Source organism: Dicentrarchus labrax, unplaced genomic scaffold (assembly GCF_905237075.1).
Source record: "Dicentrarchus labrax unplaced genomic scaffold, dlabrax2021, whole genome shotgun sequence".
In the NCBI taxonomy this organism is placed as follows: domain Eukaryota; kingdom Metazoa; phylum Chordata; class Actinopteri; family Moronidae; genus Dicentrarchus; species Dicentrarchus labrax.
In genome coordinates, this window is record NW_026136722.1 from 21,147,173 (window position 1) to 21,162,742 (window position 15,570).

The following is a 15,570-nucleotide window of genomic DNA, read 5'->3' on the forward strand; positions in this document are numbered from 1 at the left end:
CAAGTTGGTGAGGAAGGCCAGCTCAATGGTGGGGATGGAGCTGGACAGTGTGGAGGCTGTGACTGAGAAGAGGATGAGAAGGAAGCTTAAAGCCATCATGGACAACCCCTCTCATCCTCTATACACTGAGCTGAGGCAGCTCAGGAGCACTTTCAGCCACAGTCTGACCCAGCCCCGAGCCTCAAAGCGGTTTGGAGGCTTGTTTGTTCCATCTGCCATCAGACTCCACAATGCCACAGCACCCAGTACCTCCAAGTCCCGCTGACTAAGTCTGGTTTAACTTCAACCTATGACGCACAAACTATTTGCACAAACAATTTATCCTTCAATTGCGCATGTACAGTTTAAAATATTTTACACTCCATTTTACTGCATATTGCATATCATGTATATATTTTCATTAAAGTCTATATTTAGGGACCGAGCACTGACCAGTGCAAGGCCCTATTGTAATTGAAGGAATTATTATTATTAGTGACCAAGCCAGCGACCGCTGGAGGTCCCTATTGTTTTTGCTCGATTTCTTACCTATTCTTCTTCTTCTTATTAGGGACTGAGCCAGCGGATTTTAACAGGATAAAAAAAACAGCAGCCCCGGCGCCACTTTCACCGATATGTACGAAACTTGGTAGGCACGTGTAAAATGCCGGGACGTACAAAAAAGCCTCTTGGACCCATACCCGAAACTCCACAGGTAGTCGGCCATTTTGATTTTCATTCAGTTTTGGCGAACTTTTTGCGTTGTATTTGAATGATTGATGATTAAAAGTTGTGCTATTTGTGACTGTACGTTAAAGGGCGTGTCCGTGGCGTTCCTTCAAAGTTGGCCAGGTTGAATCGAATGTCAAACTGCGATGCTATTTCCGGCATTTAAGGGCTTCTGTTTTAACTAACTCCTCCTACAGATTTTATCAGATTGACTTCAAATTCGATCACTTCAATCTACACACAATGGTTATCAAAAGTTGTGCTATTTGTGACTGTATGTTTAACCGTGTGCCAGTGACGACGTGTCGAATTCCACCGATTGGCCATAAAACAGATGGTACTTGGTGTAATCTTCAGTGTACAATCCCACCTTGAACACATCCTCATAACTTCAGCGTACATGATCCAATCTCAATGAAACTTCACATGGTTGATAACAGTTCCACCTTGAACACGTCTACGTGACAATATTCAGACATAGTGATAGCGCCACCTACTGGCAACAGGAAGTAAGCGCTGCGTGGCAATTTTGAGCTGAGTAACGTGAAATGACCGTGCCAGTGACGACTTGTCGAATTCAGCCGATTCGCCATAAAACAGCACTCATAACTAAAGTGTGCAATGTCCAATCTCCAATAAACTTCATATATTCTGTTACAGTCTCGCCCTGAACACGTCCTCATAACTTCAGAGTACGTGGTCCAATCTCAATGAAACTTCATGTGCGTTACAACAGTCCCACCCTGAACACGTCTACATGACAATATTCAGCCATAGTGATAGCGCCACCTACTGGCAACAGGAAGTAAGCGCTGCGTGGCGATTTTGAGCTGATTAACGGCAGATTTTCATGTTGTGGTCCGCACGTGTTACGATGTCATGCGACGTGGCTGCAGCCCAAGTTGCGTGGAGTGCAAGGTCCCGTCCAACGCTGCTTGCAGCTTTATTTAGGGACCTCGTAAACGACCGCTGGAGGTCCCTATTGTTTTTGCTTCGTTTTTTCTTCCCTATTATTAGGGACCGAGCCAGCGACCGCTGGAGGTCCCTATTGTTTTTGTTCGATTTCTTACCTATTCTTCTTATTATTATTTTTAGCCCCCTTCGACTGCATTTTTGCCCCCCTGAACATATACGAAAAGTCAGTTTTATTTGGCAAAGTTGTCAGGCCTGGTGAAAATGGGGATATTCTATGCGTCGCTTTCGGGTTGGCCACTAGGTGGCGCTACTATCATAAAAAGTGCGTTTAGGCTAATAACTTCTGCATAGTTTGTCGCACATTCATAAACCTTGTATCCACGTGTTCGGTAAATGGAGCTGAATCTCCCCATATAGGCCCCGCCCACTTCCGCCTGTAATTTTTTTTCGTTAGAGCAAAAAATTTCCTTAAACTACTTTTTCGTGTTCCTCCTACACACTTTGTCCGATTCGCACGACATTTTACACCTAGCACCTGGGGACTGCCCTGGCAAAAAGAGTACATTTTTGCCAGGGCAGAGAGAGAGAACATTTTTGAAATTTCAAAAAATAAGAACGCTATAAAATTCCAACTTCCTGTAGATTTTTCGTCAAAAAAGGAAGACTCACTTTTTTTAGTGAGCCTCAGGGAGCCATGGGGAAGCATCGTACCAAGTTTCATCTTAATCACACATACCGTTGTAGAGATATAAACTTCTTCATTTTAAAGAGCGCCAGCTTGTGGCGATGGCCTGAAATTGTGCACGATGCCTAAGGAAGACATATGGAACTATGGACCCAAGTTTGGTGTCAATCAGACATACCAATGTGGAGAAATAGTCCACTTCCTTTTTTGACGAAAAATCCACAGGAAGTGCTAATTTTATAACGTGCTGTTTTTTTGAAATATCAAAATTCTGTTAATCACTTTTTTTATTATGAGGGTCCTCAGATGCTATGTGAAAAAGTTTGTGCGAACCGGACAAAGCACATGGGGGGAACACGGAAAAGTAGTTTATGGACATTTCGCGCTCTAGCGGAGAAAAATTATATAGTGGGCGTGGCCTATATGGGGAGATTCAGCTCCATTCACCGAACGTGGATATGAGTTTTTTGAATGTGCGACAAACTATGCAGAAGTTATTAGCCTAAACGCATTTTATGATAGTAGCGCCACCTAGTGGCCAACCCGAAAGCGACGCATTAAATATCCCCATTTTCACCAGGCCTGACAACTTTGACAAATAAAATTGAGTTTTCGTATATGTTCAGGGGGGCAAAAATGCAGTCGAAGGGGGCTAAAAATAATAATAGGTAAGAAGAAGAAATCGAGCAAAAACAATAGGGGCCTCCAGCGGTCGCTGGCTCGGTCCCTAATAAATAAAATTTTTTTGAGTAACTAGCCCAACACTGTTCATATCTAAATGTGTGAGTCCGTATAGTTGGGAGAGTACACTGAGAGAGGCTGGCTGACTGCAGCCGGCAGTTTGTGGGCCGAGCGGATAGGAGGCTGTGGGAGGAGCCGCAGTATGCACAGCTGACCCGGATCTCTGCGATCAGACTACCCGGCTACCCGCAGGATGAAGGAGCTGGAGAGAGACCGGGACGGAGGAGGTGGAAAAGCTGCAAGTAAGAAAGAAAACGATCAGGTATGTGTGCGCAGGAATGAACGGTGCTGCCTGTTGAACGTTGATCCGTTGCTCTTTGGTTGATAGCCTACATACAGCTGTGGCTCTCTCAGCTGGGTACAGACAGTTAAAGTGAGAGCAGATGGAAGTTGTATTTGGTTATAAAAATGGTTATGCTGCTGTGCCAGTTAAGACTTGTAAGGGTGAAATGCCTCAGGCTGACAGTGTTGGTATGAAGTGTGAGGGGACCTGACTTGAAGCAACCGCGTTTCTTTTTTTATTTGACTGTCTCTCACTCAAATGAAAAACACATGCACTCCAAATCATTTACCGCTCCCTTTTACAGTGGTAGCCTAAAAATATAGAAACAAAGGCAATTCAAAACACAATATTAGAACCTGTCATTACTCTCAAATTGACTATCAAGTCTAGCGAATTAATAAATAACATACATTCACGTTTTATATTGTTGATAAAGGTTTGTGTATGGGTGATTACATTGTAATGTTTGCTGAAAGAAGCAAAACAATAAGCCTGTATTTTACTTTCATAGCAGGTTTGGGGACAGCAGACTTAAAAGTCCCATCCTGTTTGTTGTTGTGGAAACAGAGAGTGAAGAAGCAGCCTATAGGCAGGACTAATGCACAAACTCTCAGTTAAAGCTGCAGTAGGTATATAGGTCATATTTACTGAAACTTTCACTATATCCTGACAGCAGAACATGAGCCAGATAATTCAATTCAATTCAATTCAATTTTATTTGTATAGCACCAATTCATAACAGAAGTTATCTCAGGACACTTTTCAAATAGAGCAGGTCTAGACCGAACTCTTTATAACATTAATCTGTGTATTGATGCCTTGTATTTGTATAGGAACGTGCTTCAGTGATGGGTATTGGGAGAGATTAAAATTATGAGAGGGGGCGCCTGGTTAGAGCTGGCGACCCATATACGGAGTTGCTGCAGCGGCCTGGGTTCGAACCCGACCTGTGGCCCTTTGCTGCATGTCATCCCCTCTCTCTACCCACCCTTCCTGTCCATCTACAGCTGTCACTATCAAATAAAAATTATGAAAGGGATTTTGAGCAAGGTTCGCTGCTTGGACTCCCAATAAGCTCTATTGGACCAAATGTTTCTGTTCATTCATGCACACAGAAGAAGCAGTTTAGATATAGTAGATGGGTTATACCGATCCAGGTAACAAATATAATCTATGATCTGCAGTATTGATGCAAGATGTCCACCATAACACAGCATCTGGGACAACTCATGACGTCCAGACAAAAACACTAATTTGTCAGAATGTTTGGCCTTCTCTCACCTAATTGGACAACTTGTGTGACTTGTTAGGTGACCAATAGGATCACAGAGCACTATTCAGTTGTAAACGTAGAGAGGAAATAGGAATAATGTTGGATTTTAACCTGTAATCATTGTAAGCATTATACCAATCACCTATGTCTGCTGCTCACACACATACTGTGTATTGCAGTTGTGCTGTCTCAGCCTTTAGATTAAACTGGTGACGTTCAATTTAACCTTGTGGTGTGTGGGACAGACTGCTGTTTGTGACTTTTAAGGAAAACCTGGGTGTTTATTCAGACATAAGACTTCAATCATCAAAGTTAAATGCACAGTATGTAATGTGATAATGTTGTGGGATCATGGGAGTTGTCGTCTTAGAATAGAATAGAATAGAATAGAATAGAATAGAATAGAATGCGTTTATTGTCACCATACACATGTACGATGAGATTAAATAGCCAACTCCAATGGCAGTGCCAAAAACAGTACAATTATCAAAGTAGATACAATATAAACACAGGACATGAAGAAATAATACAACAGAGGGAGGTAGGGTGTGCAGTCCTGAGGAGTGTGTACATTTCCAAATAAATATGGTGCTATATACAGTGTAAGATATATATATATATATATTGCACATTATATATAGCCCATTTATGGTGTGTAATATTGCACATTGAATGGTATTGCACAGTAACTATCAGTACTGGAATGGAGAGCCGTAAGCCGCTGCAACCATGCGAGCCGCCATCTTGCTGCTATAATTTATAATATAATGTAATAATATAAAATAATATTGCTTCACCACCACTGCCGTCATTGTAGTCAGCTTCTCCTGGTTAGGATTTCTTCAGTGTTCATCATTCAGGAGGTTTCTACTGGGAGCCCATTTATCCACAGAGATCTCCTCTTCTCCAAAACAAGCTGGTTAAAACTGCTTAAAACACTGAATAAAGCAGTTCCACCTTAAAAATCTTTTTTTTCCCATGCTGTTGGACAGACAAAGGACAGTGCAGCCACGTACTGATCAAAATGAAGCACACTGGAGAGAATGCGGAAAAAATATGTAAAGCGCAGCATAGAGGTGGGCGATATATATCGTTTGCGATAATATCGTCATTGTTGTTTTGACGATGTGCAAATTTCCATTATCGAGTATTTAAATTACTTCGCCCAAAATATTGAAACGCACGCGGAAATTCCTCACATCCACTTAATACACAGTGCAGCAACGCTCTCTACAGCATGGCAGGATTCAGTCACAGGACTAGTGGGCCTACGTGATCACATGACTTGATCACATGACCTCTCGCTAGCATCCTCCTTGCAACAGTTTAGCAGCGCGTTGTGATGGTAGAGAGAAAATGCAAACACCTCCAGTCCCTGAAGCTACCGGTACTTCAGATGATTTAGTGCCGAGACGTGGGTCTACCTCTCTGGCATGGAAATGGTTTAGTTTCGAAAATAACTTTTTTAGCGCAGTGCTCAGAGCGCTTCAAGTTGAAATCTGTTCAACTTTTAACACCGCTGGGCGCTCGGAAAATTAGTTTTTGAGTGCTCTCAGCGCTAAAAGTGCATTTGGTGGACACAAGCCCTAACTCAGACAATTCCAATCACATTTTAAAGGATATCGACTGATTATCGTTATCGCCAAAATCCCCAAAAAATAACAAGATATTATTTATTGCCCATATCGCCCACCCCTAGCGCAGCACCATCTAATAAATCCTACAATGCAACATCAGCTGAGCTAACACCAATAGGAGAGAGAGAGTACAGAACTCCCTCTTGAATGCAAACAGCCTGATTGTCAATAGGCAGACAGGTTGAACCAGTTCCTGCTCAATGATCTCAGGGATGGTTAAAAACTAGTTTCACAGAGCCTAACTGGTAGTTTCCCTCCCCTTTGGAACTCTGCAATCATGCCTCAACTTGAATCCTTCTTTGCTCATTCCTGACATTTCTCTCATTCTGTGCTTGGCTTTCATCTTGTGTCTGCTTCACTTCACTTCTGTCCATTTTTTCCAGACAATTTCCACACCTGCCTCCTTTTCCTGCCTGTCTCTCTCTCTGTTTCCTGCCGCCTTAATCCTTTCTGTTTGATCTCAGAATCTTACAGTACATTCCTCTGTCAACAATTACATGGAACCACACATTCCCCCACTCAGCTTCCCATGAAATTCCAAGGAGACAGATCTAGAGATTTCTGAATCTTCTAAACATTAAGCCTGATATTAAAGGATCAGATGTGGGCAGTAACAAAATATAAATATTTTGTTGTATTAAATAGTTCTTTCAGGTCTCTTTTTTTTTCGGACAACTTTTTAGATTTTTACGCAAATATCTGTACTTTCTACTCCTTACATTTTCAAGACAGGCTGGTTATTTTTGTTTTAATGCTTTTGAGGATGATTATGAATTATTATTATCGTCATGTTTTGCATCATCGCACGCTTTCCCAACATCAAGACTAGTTCATGTCATGCATGACAAACGTACAGCTGGTAGAAATTCAGAGAGACCAAGAGAGTACTTTTTACTTTTATACTTTTATCACATTTAAGAGCCTGTACTTTTTCACTTTTATTTGAGTAAGCAAGTTGAATCAGTACTTCTACTTTTACCAGTCTTTTTTACACAAATATCTCTTAAATAATAAGTAATAATGTGTGTACTTCTGCCACCTCTGATCTCAATACATCACTCACATGCTTATATGTACATTAATGGAGTTACTGTTGTTCCTCCTCTCCATGCTAGCTGTGAAATCCATTCCAAATGCGGCAACAGTGGAGGCCAGTTAGGTTAGTTGGTAGTGTTTGTCTCAGAAAAGGCTGATTATTTAGACTTTATAGATTTTGGCAGATTTTGTGGTTTCTATAAATCGGGTTAGTGAGAAACCTGATTCACCCAACAGATGTCTTCACCATGTATGAGACTCAGTCACACAAATCAGGATGCAACATATAAAAGAGCTGAAATAACATTGACCTAGGGGAGAAATGTGATACTGACTTTCATGTGCGAGTGGATATGTGAGTTTTATGCATAATTATGACTGTGTATCTTGGTTTCTTAGTAAATGTACTAGTCTTCTCACTACAAGATGCCCCAACAAAACACAATGCAGAAAGTAGGGCATCCAGGAGAAAGACCTCAGACCCAGGAGCAAACAGAGAGTGTCAGTTACATATCAATATAGTCAGTAGTACAAAACTGGTGACGTAACACTGATGTTTAAAACTCTGCAAGCACTTCTTCAACAGTTTGTACACTACCGTGATGGAGACAGGTTTGCCTTTTTGAGGGCTTATTTAGCAAATGTTAGCCTCAAATCTATACAACATAGATGGTTTCACTACTAGAATTGTTCTGAGATTCCTCTGATGCTGTTTAAAAGGTGGTATCGGGTATTGGCGAATATATGTGTCTATGCACTGATCCAATACCACATGATTTATTAGCCCTGAAACGGGACCCTGCTACTTCCTGGTAGTATCCAGTTTGCGCTTGTTTCACTGCACCCACTTGAATCATTGTGCTTGGTCCAAGGTATTGTTCTCATATTTCTTTGTACTTGTGATTCTGACAAACTGTTTTCCTTCTCACAGAGCTGGATTCCCAAGATCATAAAGAAGCGAGTGTGCAGCACTTTTGTTGAAGACTCTTTCAGGTAACCTCTCCTTCTCTGACATGTCTATAATGCAACAAAATATGACCTGAACATTGGAAACATGGATTATTTTTTATAATGAAGAGTTTAATGACCTGGCCGCCTCCATTAAGCATATGCCGAACATTTAGGACCTATTTTTCATTCTATTAATTTACTCTCTCTTTACCCGCCTGAGTGGCAGTTATACAGAACAGCCAGACTGATAACTGGAACAGACAAGAGTTTTTGGAACTGATCTTAATGTTTAAGTCATTATTTTTATAACACTCCTTTGGAGGACTCCACTAAACAACTGTGAGCTTTTGTGTGAATATGTTCCTGCACTCAACCTCCAACCTTGCAACAAAACTCTGCTGTAGTCCCCCTGAAGACTAGAGTCTAGACTGAAGGAGAATGTGGATATGGCGGCAGTGCCCCATACTCTGTTTTATATTTGACTTGACTTAGAGAGATAGAGTTGTACCAGTAAATAACTTATAACTTATAATTATTATAATAACTGTATATATAATATACCATAAACAAAAAATAAAATAAATAAAAATCATTGTCTCAGTTGTCTTTGAAATGGCTCATAAACCACAGAATAACAGCTTTGTTGGTTTGTGTGTCAGTAATGGAGCGTTGTGTCAGTGTGGTGGTGTGCGGGAGCTGCATGACTCTGTGGCAACAGGAGACTTCTTTGGAGCAGCTATTGTCACACAGTGGGACAGCAGGCAGCACTCTTCAGAGTGTCCCACAGACGCCTTTGGAGAGCTGGAATTTGCCGGTGCTGGAAGAAGACACAGCCATGTGAGTGGCAGTGCTGAACACACATACACGGTCAAAGATGTACCAGCGTACCATTTGGTCGACTAGTTCTGCCTTGAGATTGATGAATTGAACCCTCAGGTCACCCAACAAAAAATGTAAAAATGAATCCAGGAGGGCAAACACACCCTTTAAAGCAGGGGTCTAAAACTCAAACTGGCTTGGCGCAACTGCTGGTAGGCTAATGTCATCTTGTAGGAGGGACACTTCAATGTAGAAGTACTACAAGAAAGTGCAATATTCTGAAAATATTTCCATTACTACCATCATACTTAACTACTTAACTAACTACTACTACTACTACATACTAAATTAATATAAAAAGCAGTTTCTATACATTGTTATATTATGATTTTATATCATCTTTGTTGTTCACAGCCAACCACCAAATGAAGGCCTAAAACCTGTTCTTGTTCATTTTCTAAAATACAATTTTCTTTTTATTAGGGCGCCGCGGCCCATGATGCGATATAGCCCCCATGACGCATTTTGCCCCCGAACATATAAAAAGCAATTTATGGCAAAGGATCAGGCCGGGAAAATGGGGATATACAGCGCGGTCGCCACAGGGCGCACTATCATAAAAAATGCGTTAGGCTAATAACTCGCATAGTTGCGCACATTCAAAAACTTATATCCACGCGTTCGGGAAGAGCGAATCCCCCATAAAGCCCCGCCCACTTCCGCCAGAATTTTTTTTCAGAGCGGAAATGTCCGAACTACTTTTCGGGTTCCCCTACACGCTTGTCCGATTCGCACAAAACTTTCACCACCACCTGGGGACCGCCCGGCAAAAAAGTCATTGAACCTTTTGAAATTTAAAAAATAAGCACGCTATAAAATCCAACTCCGTAGATTTTTCAAAAGGAGTGACCACCCACATTGGTATGTCCGATGACACCAAACTCGGGTCCATAGTTCAACATGTCTTCCTTAAACATCGTCACAATTTCAGGCCATTGCCTCTAGGTGGCGCTCTTAAAAGAAGAAGTTTATATCTCTACAACGGTATGTGTGATTAAGATGAAACTGGTAGATGCTTCCCCGACTCCCTGAGGCCCCTTAAAAGGAAAAACTAAAACGCCACAGGTGGCCCTTCAGAAAAATCACTGTGCGAATACCGAATAGTTATGAATATGAAATCACAGGGCACGTGTAGAGTAGTGCCTGAAGCTCACATACCAAAAACGTGTTCGTCATTTGTGTAGCGCCCCTACAGGATAAAAAAAGAAGCCCCGGCCCATGTTTCACCGATACGAAACCGGTAGGCACGTGTAACATGCGGGACGTACAAAAAGCCTCTGGACCCAACCCCAAACCCCACAGGAAGGGCCATTTTCATTTCATTTCACTTCGGCGAACTTTTCGCTTTATTTGAACAAACTCCTCCTAGGGAATTTATCAGATCTGCTTCAAAATGTGTGAGTACAGTCCAAAAATGGTCCTGATTAAAAGTTGTGCTATTTGTGCATGTACGTTGAAGGGCGTGTCATCAAAGTCAGCCATTTAGATTTTTTGGTCATTTTCTGTGATTTTCGCGTTGTATTTGAACGAACTCCTCCAGGGAATTTATCGGATCTACTTCAAATTTAATCAGCGCAATCTAAAGACATTCATGATTAAAAGTTGTGCTATTTACGACATTCCGTCAAACGGCGTGTCCGTGGCTTGGCATCAAAGTCAGCCATTTTGCATTCCGTGCTCATTTTCTGTGATTTTTGCCTTGTATTTGAACAAACTCCTCCTAGGGAATTTATCGGATCAACTTCCAATTTAATCAGCGCAATCTAAAGACATCATGATTAAAAGTTGTGCTATTTACGACATTCCGTCAAACGGCGTACCCGTGGCGTTGCGTGAATTTCGACCACACCAAAACAGAAGTACCAACTTCAGTGTACAGTCCCACCCAACACGTCCTCATAACTCAGCGTACATGATCCAATCTCAATGAAACTCACGTGTTGATAACAGTCCCACCCTGAACACGTCTACATACAATATTCAGACATAGTGATAGCGCCACCTACGGCAATAAGAAGTAAGCGCCGGGCGATTTGAGCGCGTACGATTTGAGCTGCATTACGTGAAAGGACCGTCCGGTGACACTTGTCGAATCAGTGTATCCGCCATGAAATAGCACCATAACTTCAGTGGAATGTACAATCTCCAGTAAACTTCATATATCTGTAACAGTCTCGCCCGGAACACGTCGAACTCAGCGACGTGGTCCAATCTCAAGAAACTTAAGGTTGTTACAACAGTCCCGCCCGAACTTGTCTACATGACAATATTAAGACATAGTGATAGCGCCACCACCAGCAACAGGAAGTAAGCCTGTGTGGCGATTTTGAGCTGATTTACGTAAAATTTCATGTTTTGGTCCGCACGTGAACGGCGGCATGCGACGCGGCCGCAGCACGCCCCGAGTTGCGTGGGTGCGAGGTCCCGCTCCACGCTGCTTGCAGCTTTAATTTTAATTGTATTTGAAGAAGTAGTTTAAATTGATATGAAACAACCAGAAAATAATAATAATATTTATTATTGATTAATGTATTCCTCCTTCTGGTTATCTGTCAGACACTGCAATCCTCTCTTTGTCCCGTCTAGTTTCTGCGGCTGTCATGTGACACATCGCCTCAGATCATCTACACCCTGATGACGGCTCACTGGGGCCTGCCCTTACCCAACTTGGTGGTGTCTGTGGTGGGGGGCGAAGGCCATGAGAAGATCAAAACATGGGTGAGAGATGTCCTGAGAAACGGGCTGGTTAGGGCTGCACAGAGCACAGGTAAGAACCCATAGTTTACATAAGGATCAATAGAAACCCTTTGAGAATGCAGCATGGAGCAATTTTGTATGTAAAATGTAAAATATTGTTTGTGTGAGGTCTTTCCTAGATATTAAGCAGTTTCAGCAGAAACATTTTATAGCAAAAAACTAAATAAACAGGACTTCATGTGTTTTAGTTGTTTAAGGACATGTAGTCAGGTCGGTTAAATATTTAACCTGAGACCACACTATGCTGTATGTTTGTGCAATCGGTGAAGGAAAGAAAGCAAAGTAAATAAAGTGATTTGTCATAGTGGCTGTAATTTGAAATCTAATTGCAATGCTTAAAATGTTTGACTAAAAGCTTGTGTGACACATGTGGCTTAAGGTTGGCCCAGCCGGCCTTCCTTGAACGACCCGACCTCCGGCACGGTGTGAATGTGAGATGTAGTTTCGTTCGATGGACTGCCACACGAGGAAGGAAAGGGATGGGCACGTAGTAAAAGCGCTGAGTGGTGGAACAAAAGGCCAAGCAGTCCATTACCATTTACCATTTACAAGTAGCTCGGAATAATTTGACAAATACAGATGAGCATCTTGGACTACTTTTTAATATTGAGGTTTCAATGATCAAATAAAATTATGTATCTATAATTGGGATCAAAATAGTAAATTAAACGTCCAGTATGTAACATTTAAGAGGATCTATTGGCAGAAATGGTTTTTGTTACCTTAGAATGAGCTGTTTTTATCTATAGAGTCCTGAGGGTTGCCTTCTATGGAGTCTGCCATATTGAAATGCCATGTTCAGAACAGGCAAACTAAACGCTGGTTCTAGATAGGGCGTTTTTCGTGGCCACCATAGTTTCTCATATGCGATTGGAATGGGAGAGTGAAGCAAGGGAGTTACAATCTGCAACTACACTGCTAGATGCCACTAGATCCTACACACTGGACCTTTTAGCTCAGTCTTAATTTAGTCTTAAATGTGGCCATAACAGATCATTAAATTATATGTGTTAATTTCTATTTAAAAAAAAATAATTCAAATTAATCTAAATTAAAATAATACATTTGACACCAATACCGAGGTGGCAGCTGCCCCATGCAAGCCCTCTAGACCTGCCCCTGTCTATTGGCAGAAATGGAATACAATATGCATACGTATGTTTATATTAGTATATAATCACCTAAAAATAAGAGTTGTGTTTTCGTTACCTTAGAATGAGAATGATGAACAATTTTCAAGGCAATGTTAAAAATATACTCTGTAAGCTCAAGTTTGTCTTTGTTTAAAAGTACCTTTCCAGAAAATCTTATAATACATAAATACCATTAAATGGACTGTACTTATATAGCGCCTTTCTAGTCTTTCGACCACTCAATGCGCTACACTACATGCCACACTCACCCCATTCACACACATTGTGTGCGGTGGCTGCCATGCAAGGTGCCAACTGCTCACCAGAACAGAAATTAACCATTCATACACACTTATATGTCAATGCACAGCATCAGGAACAATTTGGGGTTCAGTGTCTTGCTCAAGGACACTTCAACATGCAGCGAGAGGAGCTGGGGATCGAACCTCCAACCTTCCGATTAGTGGACGACCCGCTCTACCTCTGATCCACAGCCTAATTAACGACCCTAGTATATACACTGTATGCTGAATTATTGAAAACCTAATTTTGTGTGCCCCACCACACTACTTTTCTCTTGCCCAGGGGCCTGGATCCTAACTGGGGGCCTCAGGGAGGGCATTTCCCGCTGTGTGGGCGAGGCGGTGAGGGACCATGGGGCCGCGGCTCCAGCTCTCTCCCGGAAGAAAGTGATTGCTGTGGGACTGGCACCATGGGGCCTGGTGCACAACAGGCAGCAGCTTGTCCAGGCCCAGGTACTCATCATACAGTAGGCTTGCTATAGTCCACTATACAGCCTTGACCTTTTGCTTGTCAGAAGGCTCCCTCTGGTTGGCCTCATCCTGATACTAGATAACACAAATAGATAATTGCAAAACAAGTTGTTTACCCTCAATTTGTCAAATAGGTCAATACATTTTACACTACAATTTTCCTTCATTCATGCATAAACAACTGCTTCCTTACTTACTATCAACTAGTGCAGTGCCCGTAGGAAGTATGTATTGCTATAGAAAATGGGAGGTTAAGTAGCTTTTTCATGGATGGCCAAATGAGGTTGTGTTTGAAGGTGGGACGTCAGGGACATTTAGGTTTGTTTTGAAATGTGTAGATTGATAACTATTGTGTTTTCATATAATTTGTCTTTTAGCAAGGACACTGTAGGGAGTTGAACCCCATTCCACTAATGTGAAAGTACCACACCTCATGGTCAGCGCATATAAATTCTGAAAGAAGAAAGTGAACTACATCTGAAATGGGATGAAACCTGGCAGCATAAACAGACTAACTTGTAGCATAGCCTAGTAAATGAACTGGGCAGGACATATTATTTAGCCCTGTAATATAGGCTAGCATACATCAGAGAGAGAGAGAGAGCGAGCAATGGCAGTAAGGGTTTCCAGATCAAAAAAATGTTTTGAAACTACCAAAATAGTGTGAACGCATAAGCCGACGGCGCGGAGCGAGGGCGTGTCGGTCAGACAGTCTGATAACTGCACAGGTCTCTCACTCAACTTAATAAAGAGAAATGTCCCACAAAGCAACGTTACAGGACCAAACAACAGTAACGTAGTAACTGTAACTGTCTTTGGAAACTTACATGAGGAAAAAAAATACCACAGATGTACGTGGAGAAGCGTCTGTCCTCCTGTCTGTCCTCTCGCCTGTCCTACCGACTCTTCCGTTACATTTCTGCCCGAAAAACAGCATCTGTCACCAGCGAAAAACTCACTCACAGTGTTTGTGATCAAAAATTACTGCGACCGCCAGCCCTCCGATTATGTATAATTATGTAATTTAGAGTGAAAAACATAACTTCGTCACTTTCCAGGATGTTTGGTGGGTCAGGATCTCAATCACTACACATTAGGGCTCTGCAGTGATTGGCTCTGGTGCGCACGTGGCTATGGTGGCTATGGTAATGCTAGCGGAATTCTACATTATTTATGAAAGAATTTATTAACTGTATCTTTGTAGTCCAAACAAAGCCGACGTTGCACACCCTTAAACCACACAGCAGCCATGTGGAAACTCTCAGGTCAGTCTGATCCTGATCTGCAGAGATATTTGAGCCACACACACACACACACACACACACACAACAGACAGACAGACAGACAGACAGACAGACAGAGATTTCTTGCTTTATAGAGAGATAGAGAGATAACTAGTGATTAGGAGGTTGTTGAGGGAAAACCCTTGGCCTAGTAGTTGTAGAATATGCTCATGAAAAACAAGGCATTAATATGGACTTTATAATAACTAATTAAGAGCCAGTATGCTGCTAATATAAACAACTAGTTAATATATCTATAATATTATAATGTGTACATTAAAGCTGCGATTTTTAAAATAATTTTATAAAAAACATTTGTCATATTTGCTGAAACATTCACTATATCCTGACCAGTGTTGGGCATCTTACTTTAAAAGTAATTAAGTTACAAATAAACTGCAAACATGTGTTCTGGCAGTACAGCTCAAAATCGCTTTGCAGCACTTACTCCTGTTGCCACTAGGGGCTATCACATTGTTCAGTGCAGGACCTTATCAGACATGAAGTTGGCCATTGG

General features: G+C 41.7%; 1 protein-coding gene across 1 annotated transcript in view; it reads left to right on the forward strand.

Moving 5' to 3' along the window:
* Positions 1-3,193: 3,193 nt before the first annotated feature.
* The window catches only part of trpm4a (transient receptor potential cation channel, subfamily M, member 4a), a 46,251-nt gene continuing 33,874 nt past the window's right edge, over positions 3,194-15,570 (forward strand). Inside the window, exons 1-5 of the mRNA XM_051386834.1 lie at positions 3,194-3,311; positions 8,209-8,270; positions 8,888-9,065; positions 11,694-11,874; positions 13,583-13,752. Coding sequence (XP_051242794.1) covers positions 3,243-3,311; positions 8,209-8,270; positions 8,888-9,065; positions 11,694-11,874; positions 13,583-13,752 — 660 coding nt within the window. The 5' untranslated portion in view covers positions 3,194-3,242. The remainder of the gene's footprint in view (positions 3,312-8,208; positions 8,271-8,887; positions 9,066-11,693; positions 11,875-13,582; positions 13,753-15,570) is intronic.